The sequence below is a fragment of the Thunnus thynnus genome, chromosome 13 (genome assembly GCF_963924715.1).
Source record: "Thunnus thynnus chromosome 13, fThuThy2.1, whole genome shotgun sequence".
Taxonomy (NCBI): Eukaryota; Metazoa; Chordata; class Actinopteri; order Scombriformes; family Scombridae; genus Thunnus; species Thunnus thynnus.
Genome location: NC_089529.1, coordinates 25857699 through 25872847, shown reverse-complemented (window position 1 = coordinate 25872847; position 15149 = coordinate 25857699). Strand labels below are relative to the sequence as shown.

The 15149-nt window shown below is 38.0% G+C and overlaps 1 protein-coding gene across 1 annotated transcript in view; it reads left to right on the top strand.

Annotated features, from left to right (window-relative positions):
- Positions 1-15149, top strand: part of doc2b (double C2-like domains, beta) — a 143484-nt gene that overhangs the window by 97038 nt on the left and 31297 nt on the right. The window contains exon 4 of the mRNA XM_067608823.1: positions 10562-10671. Coding sequence (XP_067464924.1) covers positions 10562-10671 — 110 coding nt within the window. The remainder of the gene's footprint in view (positions 1-10561; positions 10672-15149) is intronic.

Sequence of the window (15149 nt, the reverse complement as noted above, 5' to 3'; positions counted from 1 at the left end):
TAAGACCGTCACAATAGACATATACAATAATAGAGGAGATGCATGTGAAAGCTGTTATTCCACCATAATGAGAATACAGCTTAAAACTGACATGCTAACATGGATGTGACTGTGGATGTCTCTATTAAAATTTTTCAGCGATGTATCCAATAGTTACTGAGATATTTCTGCACCAAAGTTAGACTGACAGATGAAGGGAGGGATGCTAACAAGCAGCTAAAAGAAAAAAGGTGTACCAGCCCAGAAAAGTATGAGAAATACTGCAACAACCTTTTTCATTTCTGACAAATTTTTCACCTGATAACACAACAATAAAACACATTTGCACTTTAATACGTGTTATGACTGATACTGATAATATGATAATGCTGTTTTCTGTCACTGTGGTGTGCTGCAGGCTGAGAAAGTCTGCAATGATTGCAAACCTGTTGATTTCATATTTAGATTTACAGATTAACAGACACAGAAATTCTGATAAACTGGCTTCGCACTGTGAATACATTAATATAACTGAGAGGTACATCATGACAGTCTCTGTATTACATCTCACTCAATCAAGGCTGAAGAGATTCTGGATCTCTGAACTAGTCTGAACTGATAAGTCTAATGAACTAAATGAGTCAGATCTCTGCAGGCAGATGGAAACAGTCATCATGTCCACCATGCATATGCCATCCTTTATTGGTGTCTACTGTACGCTCGGCCAGACAATGTGCTGTGACTTTTATTGTCCGCCCTATGCACAAAATATGGTAAATAAAATTTTCAGTCTTTTCATATCTAACTGGAATAAATCAGCGTCTGCCGCATGTATGCAGACACTGATGGTGCTTCGTGGTGACACAACTTGTTTTTCTTGATTTTTTTTTTTTTTTTTTTTTTTTTTTAAACATGGCCTAATTAAGCAGAATACAAAGATAGAGTTGTGATTATTAGCATGAGAATGTGCAATTAGCCATTCATAGAGTGGAAAAGCCCGGGGCCTGATGAGTGTAATGAAACAGTGGCATAATTATTGTCACAAGACACACACACACAGCACATGGAATAGGCCCATAAAACAAATCAACAGTCTGTCTGCTGTTGGTCTGAACTGGACAGCTCCTTTCCTTTAATCACTTCAGTTAAAGGTAAAATCCACCGACCGTAGACATAATTTGTGATAAATCAATTCAAGACGACAACTAATGACCAGATTGATGCACCCAGAGGACGATGCAAATTGATTAATCCTTGCAGGGTGAAGGGGTGTAAAAAAAAGATCAATGATGCATGAAAGACTTACTGAAAGACTTCCCACAAACGTATGTTTACACACTAAAAAACTGTTAAAGCTCTGCATTTAGCTGTCTGAATTTAGAAAATGTTTGTGAGCTGTCTGTTCAGCAGAGATAAACATGAGGAAATGGTATTTTCAACACATTCTTCTAAGAAGCACTATGTACACATACTAGAAATATGGCATAAAGGATTTCAAAGTAAATGACACATAACTATGTCAGTGGTGAATCATCACCTTGTTTTTCCTAATTGGATTTTTTTTATTTAATTTCTCTCAAAATAATTGCTATTGTCCTCACAATTTTAAGTATGGCTCCTGACAGGATTAACTCTGAATTCATTATAATTTTTATTGTTATGATTCATTAATTGTTTTAGAATGATTGAATCACATTTAATTATTCTACAGTAAATGGCACAAAATCTTTTTTCCTAAAACATTCAGTTGCCTAATTAGAACATGCAATGAATGAATGAATGAATGAATGAATGAATATGTTCTTAATGTTTGCACATCCACACATACAGTATGGTTAAGGTTGTGCTACTAAAACATGGTTTAGATTAAGGACAGATTATGGTCATGGGGGGAAAATAATCAAAGAAATAGTTTGACATTTTGGGAATTATTGTTTTACATTTCTGTTTGTGTACAAATTAAACAAATGAGCTCCAAGCTGTCAATTAGTGACGTTTAGACCTATTATTAGGTGTATTTTTTCACATCGGATAGGCTAGTCTGTGCTGTACTTCAGAACACACAGACATGAGAAAGAGTATTTGCCGTGGCTTTAATTATTGGGCTCAAACAAGATGCAAATTAAAGTCAGACCCACTACACACCGCACTGGTACTAAATATTGACTTAATTCATTTCCTCAAAGGCTGAAAGGTTAAGCTGCACAATTTATACAGTATTGTATCTATAAAATTATTTGGTTTGGCCCAGCTGCTTCTGCTGCTACCAGCTTTCTATCCCGTCCCTGCTGATAAAATTACAGACTTTAATCTGTCTGTGAATGGATGTCATGGTGTCCAAGTCAACTTTTCTTAAAAAAGATTGATTTTAAATACAGTTTCCTAGTCGATTTAAATGTACTTGTTAAGGCCTTCTCCCACCTTGATTTAAAATGGTGATAATTTGAGGGCAAATTAAGTTTATTCCAATAGAATTGCTGCAATTCACTTGCTTTATTTACCCTATTAAATAACTTTAATTGAACGATTGTAATTGTAAGCAGTCACTAAGTCACAACTTTCAGCTCCACCTATCTCTTGTGGACGAGTGAATGTCTCGTTGTGGTTTGACCACCACTTAAAACTTCCTGAACACAATTATTTTTAGGGTCTCCGATGAACAACTTTGCAATTCAGGAATTACCCTGATTTTTTGTACTTACTTGACTTAGTTTGTCATTCACATAGTGCTGCATCTTTTCCCCTTGATTGGTTTGAGTTTATGTGAGGGGTTTTCATTTCTTTAAGTGTTCTGCTATAATGACTATCACTGCTAATGCCAACTACCCAGAACCATTAAGCTAAACTTAGAGACTTGTAGAATGAGCATTGATATGACAATTATCATGGATTATTTGACTGATAAGTGAAATAAAACTCTCCACAAGGGTATGTTGCTTCTAGGAGCTGTCTCCTGTCTCACTAGGAGACCTCACAACAAGATGCCGTCACCTTCCTCCTACTCTGATATTCTCTCCGCTTGCTCTGAAAATAATCATTAGGCTCGGTCTAAGAGCCTCATTAAGGCCCACTAAAGAGGTCATAAGTTCTGCATACACTCTAATCAGAAGTGAAGTTTCACGCTCTGCTGCAAAGCCAGATCACAGTTTCATCTCCTTTGAGTCCACAATCAAACACAATGAAATGCCTGTAATTATTCCAGATTAAACTGTCGATTACTGACAGGGATTAAATATTGTGTAATGATGATGATGTTTTCACAGGACCGCAGGGTGATTAACTGGTGCAGCTGACAAAATTGTAGGACTCATAGCTAAAGCAAATATCTAAAGCCTTTATAGTTGGGATAATATTGCGCTGCTAGAATCGTAATAACTCGATTGCATGTCATGATGCCGATAAAAAAGGAAACACAGACAGAAGCCACACTCTCTGTGGCTGATAAAATAATAAATTGTATTTCCCTGCTTGACTTAATTGTTTTAAAGACCAAACATTTGGAATACAAGAATCAATTTAGGGAGAATGAAATTGAATCTTCAAGAGCTAGACCCCAACATTGTTTGTTGCATATTGTATTTTGCATTATGTAATACACATTAATAAAAGCAGCGTTTGACGGGATTAGAATAAAACAGAATCAGTGCTAAAATTTGATTGTACAAGCACTTGCATGCACAGAGAGACCAAACAGCTCTCAGTTTTTTTTAGATTACCTTGAAATGAAGTCTGTGCCTTTTGATATTTGGCAAATGAATAGCTACATGTCCAAAACTAGTATTCCAATCATACCATTGAAGGTAGAGTAGCAAAGGTGATTGACTGACTTTGTAAACCCTGTCTGGTTATTATGTCATCTATCCAGCAGTGCCAGCAATACCACAGTATAACAATATACTGGATATACAGATATACTATACAGTGCACGTAAAAAGTATCCACTCCTCTTGGAATTTTACATGTTTTATTGTTTTACAACATGGGATCAAGGGGGTTTAATGTGGCTTTTTTTTTTTACACCAATTAACAAAAAAGTTATCTAAATTAATTACAAATATGAAATACATCATCTGTTTTACTCATAAAATCTTGACCTGAAAAGTAACTTTTAACTACAGCTGAAAAATAAATGTAGTGCTGAGAAATAACATGTGAGCACCTGAGCTTTATTCTATGTGGCCTTTGCAGAAACTACAATCTGTTCCTGCTTACCAACACACTGTATGTGACATCACATTCATATATACAGACTCAAGCACTGGAGAAACAACGCAATGCCATTCATTGTGAAATGAAATTTGAAAAATATGCTGGTACCACTCACCACTACTCAAAGATTCAAAAGTGGTGCTGTGCAGGGAAGTCAAGAATGGTCCGACTTTTCGTTTTCATTCCTGAATGAAACAAAAACACTACTGTCAACTATGTAAAAGTACTTCAAATAAACTGATAATAGCTTCCCAATTTTCTACGATATAACTTTAACAAGTAGCTGTGACTTGATTAAGAACAAAGGATTTTTTCTTCATACAGTGTTTTTGGAGCTTGTCTCTTGCAAATTCCATGGAAGACCAAAACTAAAGAAAAATACACTGAGGTGCCTTTTTAAAGGTGCAGTGTTGAAAGGAAGGATGTGTGATGATATCATTCAAAGGAAGAGCTGGCGAAGTTCTTATTTTGAAGACGTTTATTAGACGATGGCCATCGGGTCCATTCCATGTACAAAGATGGTCTGGGCACCGTACCATTGTTGGTGCATAGCTAATATAGGGTTACACATCTGTATCTTATCACATGAATAACATATGTTTTCCATGGTCATTAATTCAATTAGGGGCCATCCATCAAGTGATTGACAGCTACCTCACAACATATTATGTATCATAACATACCACATCTGGAACAGCTCCAATCTTGACCATGAACCCATTGTTTATATTTAAAAGGCCCCCCAGAAGGGCTATACCATATTACCTAAGGTGACATGCAGACTATGGAATGTTTATGTCACATGTCCAACACCCAAAATCAGTAAAGTACATACATACAAGTATGTTTTCATTAGTGTATAATCGCCTGAAAATAAGAATTGTTGTGTTTTCATTTCCTTAGAATGAACTCTTTATATCTTCATAGGGAGTGAGTCCTCTTCCATGGAGCTCACCATGTTGCATCGCCATGTTTCTACAGTAGCCCAGAATGGACAAACCAAACACTGGCTCTAGAGAGGGTCTTTCGAGTTTTTTGCAAGTTTTGCAGCCACCGTAGGTTCTCCTACATGCTTGGAAGGGGAAGGTGAGGTGAGGGGTATTCAGGTGGTTGCAATCTGCAACGTCACCACTAGATGCCACTAAATTCTACACACTGATCCTTTAAGTTATGATCTACTGCAAGTGCTGAGTCTTTCATTTTTATGATTTGGTGTGAAGGTTGCACAAAAAGTGAGCATCATCTAAAACAGACTGTTTTTACTTTCTACTAACAAATAACACAGGTAATAACAATATTAAGAAGATGCAGCTGTTAAACAACTTTGAAACAACAGTTGTGGCCTAGTTAAGTTAAAGATTTTTGAGCAGAGCCTGGTGTGATTAAAATCAGAGAAATGAACGATCTAATATGACAGCTCAATGATTCCCCCTCCTACACAAGTCTGTGTTTCAGCCCTGCTACCTCTCTCCTCTCTCCCTCTCTCCTTTGGGTATGGGAGACTTTTAAATTAAAACTAGTTAGAGCAGAGACCCAGAGGTCCATGCAAAAATACTGCAATAATCGTTTTGAGAGCATGGATTTTTAGCCTGTGCAGCTGAAAAGACTTGTGACACCGGTTGCTCATCCGTAACGCTGCCCTCCATCTGTGAGCAGGTGGTAGTGGTGAATTATTTCCCCTTTAATGCATGCTGATCACACGTGCAGAAGAGGAATCTCTACTGCTGCTTTATCTATTTAATTCACTGCTTTCATCTCCCTAGTTAAATCCAGCAGCCCTGACATTATATCACTTCAAGGATCTGAACCATTCAAGGATTTGTAAACCTTACGTGGTACATCATACCTTCAGATCGAGCTGCTTCGTTATGATTTATTGACATCCCTGCCCACAAGTCAACTGTCATCTGACTACATTGTACATTCAGCTGACCACTTCTGCTTTTGCCATCCTGCCAACAATCCACTTAGTAACTGCCAAGCGGAGCATTTGATATCAGTAAGATGCCCCCCCCCCCCCCACCTACCCCAAAAGTTAGGAACACTTTGACCTTCATGGTGGATGGGCACAACGCTTTAGACAATGATGAAGTAGCTAAATGGGCAGGTACACATATCACATATTGGCTTTTTTTTAAAAATAGATTTAAATGCATTACAAAACACAACATCTATTATAAGTCAGTGTTCTCTGCTACTTGTGTTGCATTTACACAGGAAAAATATTTGAATACTTACCACAGCAATACTGTTCATTAATAGGGTTGTGCAGGGATCTGTTTTTCCTTTCTATGTACAGTATTATGCATACACAGTATGTAGCTTCTGTATGTAACTGAGTTGGAGTGAGAAATCACTTCCTTGGGAGTGAAATTGGCCTGAGGAAGAGATATGTATTTGCACACAAATTACACATGGTGCTTCTGCTTCAGCGGCCAATTTGACTATATGCACAGAAATTCCCTCACTCACCGAGGATGTGTGAATCATCTTAGTTTATTTGTTCGGTTGTACATTATTGCCAATCTGTGCATGAACAATTCATGGTTTACTCAAGTTTGCTCCTCACATGGTCAGAAACAGGTGTGTACTATATCCAGCGACTGAAAACATGATTGCTGTTAATCTTCTGTGGAACCGTTTCTAAACAAACTAACATGCCCAAAACTCTTCGTGGCAAAGATATATTTCAGTCAGTCAGCGATGTGGCTCATTGATGTGTTTTTAATAGTTTGACAGGTTGAGATGGTGGGGGTGGGAGGAATTTGGACTCTGACCTTATTATTTCTAAAATCCTGGCTAAGCCCCTGATTTTGTCTGATCACCAGTATACAGAAAATGAGGAAGGACAGTAAGACAGATGATAAAGTTCCCCTGACAAATTTGAACTGGGGGCACTGGAATTACATGATATGCTTTTTAGGCCCTCAAGCAATGAGCACAACCAACCTAAATTAACTCTAACAGAGCATAATGACTGGATATCACTAATATGTTCAGTGTCCACTGCACTACAATTACTCAAGACAAGACTGAAAACCTGGAAAGAAATTAAAGGAAGCATGAATAATGAATGGAAAGCACACAAGATTTACATTCAATCACTTAATTAAGTTATGAAATAAAAATGTTATTTGAATTTTTTTAAGGTTCAGCCTTAAAAACAGGATTTCAACACTGTGTTTGTGTGAGCGTGTGTGTTTGTGTGAGTGTATGTTTGTGTGTGTGTGCATCTGTGTGTGTGTTCAACACACTTCCTGTGGGAATCAACCACTGATTGAGGGAAAAACAATCAGTGAGAGGCGTATTACGTGGAACCCTGCCATCAGAAATGCAAATAATCACACCAGCCAATTCATTAAATCCAACAGAATCACATGTCCTCACAACACAGTATCATCGTCTTCATCTTGTCATGTTCAGCGGCGTTCTCAGAGGATTTCCCTGTACAATATTCCACTGACAAAGCTGTGGCGCCTGTCACAGTGATTTTCATCACCTCGCTAGATTGTTATGGATGCAACTCTGAAAAAGTAGAAGTCAGTGAAAATGCTATGTAACAGTGGCGTCTGTTTTGATATCTATTGATGCAATTCTTGCTAATCAAGTCACTCACTGACTTTTTGTCACAATATCCGTCTGGAGAGTGCAGACTAACTTACCTGTTGTGACTCACTTCTGTGATGCTCAAAATCATATTTCCACTCTTTGTTTTATTGGTTTTGACAAAATCTATGTGTATTCGTCCCGAACCATCATGATATGGATGGTACGGTTCTGTGCGTGCAGTCGTATGAAGACTATGCTCCGTGGCCCAAACAATCACTGTCAAAACAGTTTAATGATCCACTTACTCCTACATGCTGATCAATGATTCTAAAGTGCGAATTCTAGCCGGAATATTTTGGCAGCGCACCACTTAGCTGTAGAACGCTCATGCTTAGCCAAGGCAGCCTGGTTACCGTGGTTACCCTGCCGTCAGAAAGACAAATGAGAGACCCATGACACTGACTGATTGCAATATTATTATTAAAATATGTGCTGTTATCTCCATATTTAGATGATACTGCGTCCCTCCGTCCCCCCCTCCCGTCTCTGTGACGGTCGGCTTTTCACTCCTCTTTTGAGTGAAGCCGTTCAGAACAACGATAAAAACATTTGATTTCTGATGTGGTCAGACAGCACGTCATTAGAACCAGTTCTGAGAGAGAAAAATGTAGTTAAAAAGTATGAAAGTAAAAGTAGTGGTTTGGTCCCTTTGACCGATTTTTTTTTTTAATTTAGACAGGAAGTCCTTTGAGATTGAAATCTCTTTTCCGAGGGAGACCGAGACAGCACAGCAGTTACAATTTAAGTAGAAATAAAACACAGCAGATAGGGAACACATAGATGAAACACACAAGAAGACGAAATCCAGCTCAAACAAGCCAGCTGCAATTATCAGTTACATGGACTTTTAACGACTTTTATAGCCTATATATTATTATCTATGACATCATTAGATTATTAATACTGAAGCATCAGTGTGTAAGCAGCATGTTACTATTGTAGCTGCTGGAGGTGGAGCTAGTTTGAACCATTTTATATACAGTTAGACCATAAATCATCATAAAACAGCTGTCAGGAGGCGTCCTGACTCCTTGCAAGAAACAGAAAGCTTCTTTTACTTTTCCACTGCAGCACAACTGAACTGTTTCAGTAATAGTTTTGGCCAATGAGCCATTGTTGAATGTTTACATTTTTCAAAAAATGAAAGACCAAAATCTTATTTTTCTACCTTTCTTTTTTTTTTCTGCTGTACTGAAATTGTACCGAGGTACATACTGAACCGTGAATTTTGTGTACCATTACACCCCTAATACTTCACAAACACTTTTTCTTTAGCTTCAACTTACATTTCTTTTTGAGGTTCTCCAAATTAATATTGGTGTAATTTTGACTGAACTTTTTTAGCCTGACACATTGTGTACAACCCAGTTTCCTAAAAGTTATGCTCACATACGACTAAATTGCACCAGAAAATACATTTTGCTAGAAACATAATGTTGGCTGAATTATGTTTTCTCTCAACATAATGGGAAAATGTTGTTAAAGGGGACATATGTGTTGGTTTGTTTGTCAGCTCATTCATGTCGTATTCCCAGGAGGAGTTCTGCACGGGTCTAAAACTGAAACCAGAAACCAGCTTGTACGCTCATCTTTAAAGGGGACATATCATGCTTTTTGTGATTTTCTTATACTGTTATTATGTTGGATTTCTATGTTAAACATGGTCGAAGTTCCAAAACTTGAGGTGAACGTGCGTTAAATGCTCCCTGAAAGACAAAAGTGCTGCAAAGTGACCTCTACTTCCCAGTTGAACTGACGTCACATTGTTTGTGCGTGCCCACAGATGGCCACCTGTTCCATAGTCTTTGTTGCTAAGGTTATTCCACGGGTTGTTCATGTTGTCCACTTGCATATTTTGCATCAGATTCAGGCTCGCACATACACCGATGTATTTGAGAAGTTTCCATTTTGAGTAAAGAATGTGAAAAAGATGTGAAATCCCACTACTATAGTTTGTTTACATAGCCTCTGGATTCTGAGGCAACTTGTCGGAAGTAACCAATCAGAACAGAGTGGGCTGGTTGGGAGGGGGGCCTTAAAGAGACAGGAGCTAAAATAGCCTTTTTCAGACAGAGGCTGAACTGAGGGACTGTATAAAGAGTCAGTATAAGATAGATAAGGAGTTAATCACACAAAGATATTCTACTAGAGCCCCAGAATATAATGAATATATATGTATATTTTGATAAATATGACTTATTTTGTATTGATTTTCCAGAATTTTTTAGGTTTCTATTGTGCTCTATGATCTCAAGATTAATTACTCGTCTCATTTTCTGTATTTATTTGATGAAGGTTTTGAATCCTGGTTGTTGCAGCCTGTGGTTCAAATATAAATATGTTGTTTTTTGTCATATTGTGAATTTACGGCCTGACTGAAACAGCTTTCAGCAACACAAAACTGAGTTCATTGTAACTATCTTTTAACTTCAGTGTGTTCAACAAACTGGACTCTTTTTCATTCACTGCCTGCATGGATTTGATTATGCCTGCCTCTTCATGTAAATGCCATCTGCTGTTTGCATTTCATTCCCGACAGTGTTCAATATGCAGCAGTGAGCTCGTGTTTGCATGCGTGCCACAAGATATCAATGCATTGACAAATTTTCACTGGAGCGGGGAGTCTTTGTACATTTTCAAGGATGTTTGTATAATTCTGGCAGCATGTCAATGAAACTGACACTTGAGGGATGTGCTCCCTGGAGCTGTAGCCATCATGATGTTCAATTCTGTTCAATAGCCAACTTCTCCGTTTGTCTTTCAGGCCAATAAACTTAGAACCAAGACCCTGCACAACACACTCAACCCTGTCTGGAGTGAGACCCTGACCTACTACGGAATCACCGATGAGGATATGGTCCGCAAAACACTCAGGTACTCTTATCTTTGTGCCGTTAACTGAAGAGGAAGACATGAAGTATGGAAGAAAATAATGATAGGGGAAGGAGAAACAACTGAAGGACTGATAGAAAAGGAAGCAGAAAAGACAATGGTTGAAGAGGAAAGAACATTGGAGGGAAATTAGATTAATGGAAGGGGAGGAAAAGAAAGAAAAGAAGAAAAGGACGGAGGAAGTTAAATGAATGAGTGGAAAGGAAGAAAAAAATGGAAGGAAAGAAATTAGTAGGAAGCAAACGAGAGAGAATGAAGGCAAGGGAAAAAGAGGGAAGGAAATTAAAGAAATTGACAGAGAGGAAAAAGAAGAGAAAGGAATAAAAGGGACAGACAAGCAAGAATAAAAAGGGGAGAAAGATCAACCTTGTCTCCTAGAAATTGTTTTCCCAGTTATGTTACATTGGAAAACATGATTGCTGCCTGTATTATGCTCACAGGCAATGCTTTTTTTTTAAATAAAGGAATTAAGCACTACATTTATGAATTGCAGTTCACATCCTGTTTGTGGTTAGTTTTAGACAACAAAAGCACTTTGGTTTAGCTAAGTGAAAGATCGTGGTTTCAGTTAAATGTAAATAAACATGTTCTTCAAGTCACTGCAGACTTTTTTCTTTATTAAACTAAAACCACCTTTCCCTAATCTTAACCAAGTGCTGCCAGTGTCTAAACAGAACCATAAAAAGCTTAATATCGCTGTAATTACTACTTGTGAATTTTGTACTGCAAGATCAGATAAAGAACTACGTATGTTGTCTCTGAACATTTCACTCACATTCAGTATCAACATGTTTGCAACTTGCCAAATGTTCTAATTAACAATATTTTCTCATTATGTTGAGAGAAAATGCAATTCAGCCGGTTCTAGCAAAACGTATTTGCTGTTACAATTCAGTCATAAATGAATGTGACCGTAATTTATAGGAGACAAGGTTTGGAAAGAAGGAAGGAAATAAAAAGAATAGAATAGAAAGAAGGAAAAGAGGAAATATGACTGTTCATGGTTTGATATGTTTTAGCCTTAACTTCTGTATCTGTGCTGAAAGGGTTTAGAAAATAAATTTCAGCGAGCAGTGATGTTTGACGGTTTCTCTTCCTCCTGGCTCCTGAGGTGAATCATGTATTACATCCATTAGCAACAGCCATTTTAGCCAGAAATGACTGATGTAGTTATTTATCCTGTGCACTCTTTTTGCCTTACAATTTATGATGTCAGGACGAACCTGGACGTGTAATAGCCTCCGATCAGAATAACAGTTGGGAAATCCTTTGTTGTTGTGAACTCCAAACAGAACTTATGTTTAGGTGAGACAGAGGACTTCCTGTACACTACAATGCTTGAGAATAGAACAAAACCTGCAACAAAAACTTCTACTTCCCTTGATAAATACGTCAATGTTATGCAATATAAGTGTTACTTCACTGTTCTCTGTTCCTTTATTTTTACCAAAGTGTTATCACTGTGCAATCAAGTGGTGGAAGTAGGTTATGTAATCATATGCCTAATCGTTTTGATAGCTACAGTATACTCCAGTGATAGGTGGGCCATGTGCAGTGGAGGATTTAATTTTTCTGTTTGACACCCCAAACATCTCAGGACTGTAAAACTACTATGTGTGTAGTATTCCTACCTTTACCTGTGACTTCCTCTGATTGCAGGTGGCTCATTATATCACCGGACGTTCTTGTCATAGGTTTGCTGTAAACTGAGAGAAACAGGTGTCACATGGAAAAAAAATGGCACTGATTGGCTGTAGTGGCCATTTTTCTATGGATGGCAATCTTGGTCTGTCAGTTGGTCCACAACTTTGGGCTAAACTGAAGTATCTCAACAACTATTGGATGGACTGCCATGAAATTTTGTGAAGGCTTTCATGTTATAATAATGTAATACTATAACATGAACATCTAGGGCTATCATCTGGTCAAAATATAAATTTGGTTATGGTTTATGACCAAGTATGTTCAATACTAATGACATTCCCATCAGCTTCACCCGTACCTTACACCTGCCAAACATCAGCATGTTAGCATTGGCATTGCAAGCATGTTAGAGTGCTTATGTTAGCATTTCTAGATCAGCCTCACAGGCGTCTTGGGTGATCCAATTACAAGTTAACAGCTTTAAGTAGAGGTGTGAACGCACCCAAGATGCATTGAGGATGCATTGAGATCCGATCGCTCAGACCCCATTCGGAGGTGGTCTGGGCCACATGTGGTCACATTCTTTTAGCAGTGTAAACGCGGTGTGTCCTGGGCCACATTGAAGGACCGCCAACCCAACTGACGTCCTCTATTTTCCGACAGACAAGGCATGGGAATTGCATTGCTGCATGCTGGTTTTGTTCTTTCGATTTTCCATTTTTCCCGTTCCCCTAACCCTAACCTGTGTTCTTCTTGAAAATCGGCAATTACAATGGAAATTAAACCAAAACCAGAAAACAAATTGTTTCACTTGTCTGATGAAAAATTTTATTTCAGAAGCTAAACATTTCAGTCTGTTTCCTCTGGATGGTTTCCTTTGTCTTGTGAAGTTGATAACTGCAGTTTTTAGTTTTGCTGCGCTGTTCGACATAATGAGCTCAGGATTTATCAGGAGGACGACTGCTTTACTCCAAACAGTATGAACCTGGACTGTGTGTGTGTAACAGCTGACCTTCTGGATGTGTACAAGTACACAGAACATTAATTAACATTAGATCCTGACCGATCCCGTCAGTGTGTCAGGAGATTTAAATAATCAATGAAGTTAGGCTGCTGTGCCTCGTGCATAAATGTGCACAACGTCTCTCAATAGGGCGATGCAGCTGTGAGCAGATCGCTGCATATAACTCTATATTTGTTAAATATATATATGTTCAAACCCAGCACAAGAGCAAATCAATAGGATAGGCATTTGATTTTCGTGAGGGGGCACACAATGCATTGTATATTTGTTTATCCTCTTATCAAACAAGTTGAACACAACTTTGGACGGATGGTACAAGGACCCCCCGCTACTCCTGCCAATTAAAAACAACAACGAATTTGGTCTTTGCAAACAGAAATGAGGCCATGTGTGAACAGAGCCACAGACCTGCTACCATAAAATCAAATAGATTAGAATAGAATAGAACTTAATTATCCCACTGCAGCAGCAAATTTGGCTTTGTCTCACCATTAAAAACAATGACACAATAAAAACAACGAACACACACACACGGTCAAACATGAGCAGTAAAGCAATATACTACAGTTATACAGTACAGTTCAATAGGATCCCCCAACATGGGGATATTCTAGTGCTGTTTGTTCATTATACTGATTGCATTTGGCACAAAGGATCCCTGATATATCTTTTTCTTGACCAGATGTGTCCCATAACTTTGTTCAGAAAGCAGTTAACTCAAATTCAGAATAGAGGATGTTGACCTTTTCAAAATTCAACAAAGACCACTACCTTTCCCTCGCCTCAACCAAGTGTTCTGAGTTGCCAAAGCAGAAACCCCAGTTCCGGTGAAGGAGCATTCAACACTATTGTATTGTGGGGTGTAATGAACTTTATTGCATCAAGAGGCTGGTAGACTGTAGCCCTTTAGTGTATTTGTTTCTACTACTACTACCAAATCTGATGTTCATCTTTATATGCAAATGCTCCTTAAATCATCATAACATGTTTTGACCATCATATAATACAACATTTATTGTATTTTTTTTATTATTATTTGAAACAAAACAATTTCAATGTGAAATTATTTTTCTACAACAGATTATGAGCTGGAAAAGACATACTGTATCTCACAGCTGGTAAAATAATTGTTGAATCACTGTTGTTGACTGACAGGCAACCTTATCAACGCTCTGCAAAACTATTTAATTTTTATTTTATTATTTTGTGTTCCAGAGCAGCAAAAATATGACTGTATTGTTACTGAATTGAGTCCCATAACAACATGAGATGTGATCTGATGGACACTTGTCTGTGTACAAGCCAAAAAACCTATTTGCAGTGCCTTGATTAACCATTTTCCAGGAACAATATACTGCCAGAAAGGCCTCCACATTTCCTCACAGCACTATTCATTTCTTTTTGTAAATTGAAATTTGAATTGAGCACTACCTGTCCATGTGGCAGATAAGTTATTTTTTATCTGTTGAGTTTCATTCTGTGGCTACAATGCTAACACATATTACTCATGCCATTGGGTGCACAAAGGCTGCATGTTTTCCTCCATATGGCAGCTAATTATGCAGAGAGAAGCTCTCAAAACAAACAATATTCCACTATGTCAGCCAGATTTAGTCGTGAGTGTGAATCATGTCGTGTCAGAGCAGTGAGTGATTACATAGGGTCTGCTGTCTGCATTTATTGAAGAAATACTGGAGGTCCGCTGAGAGCAGTGTCATCCCACACCAATAATTGACTTTCATTATAAATTTTATGAAATGGTGTGTACTGTATGTGTGTATTTGTCCTTGGT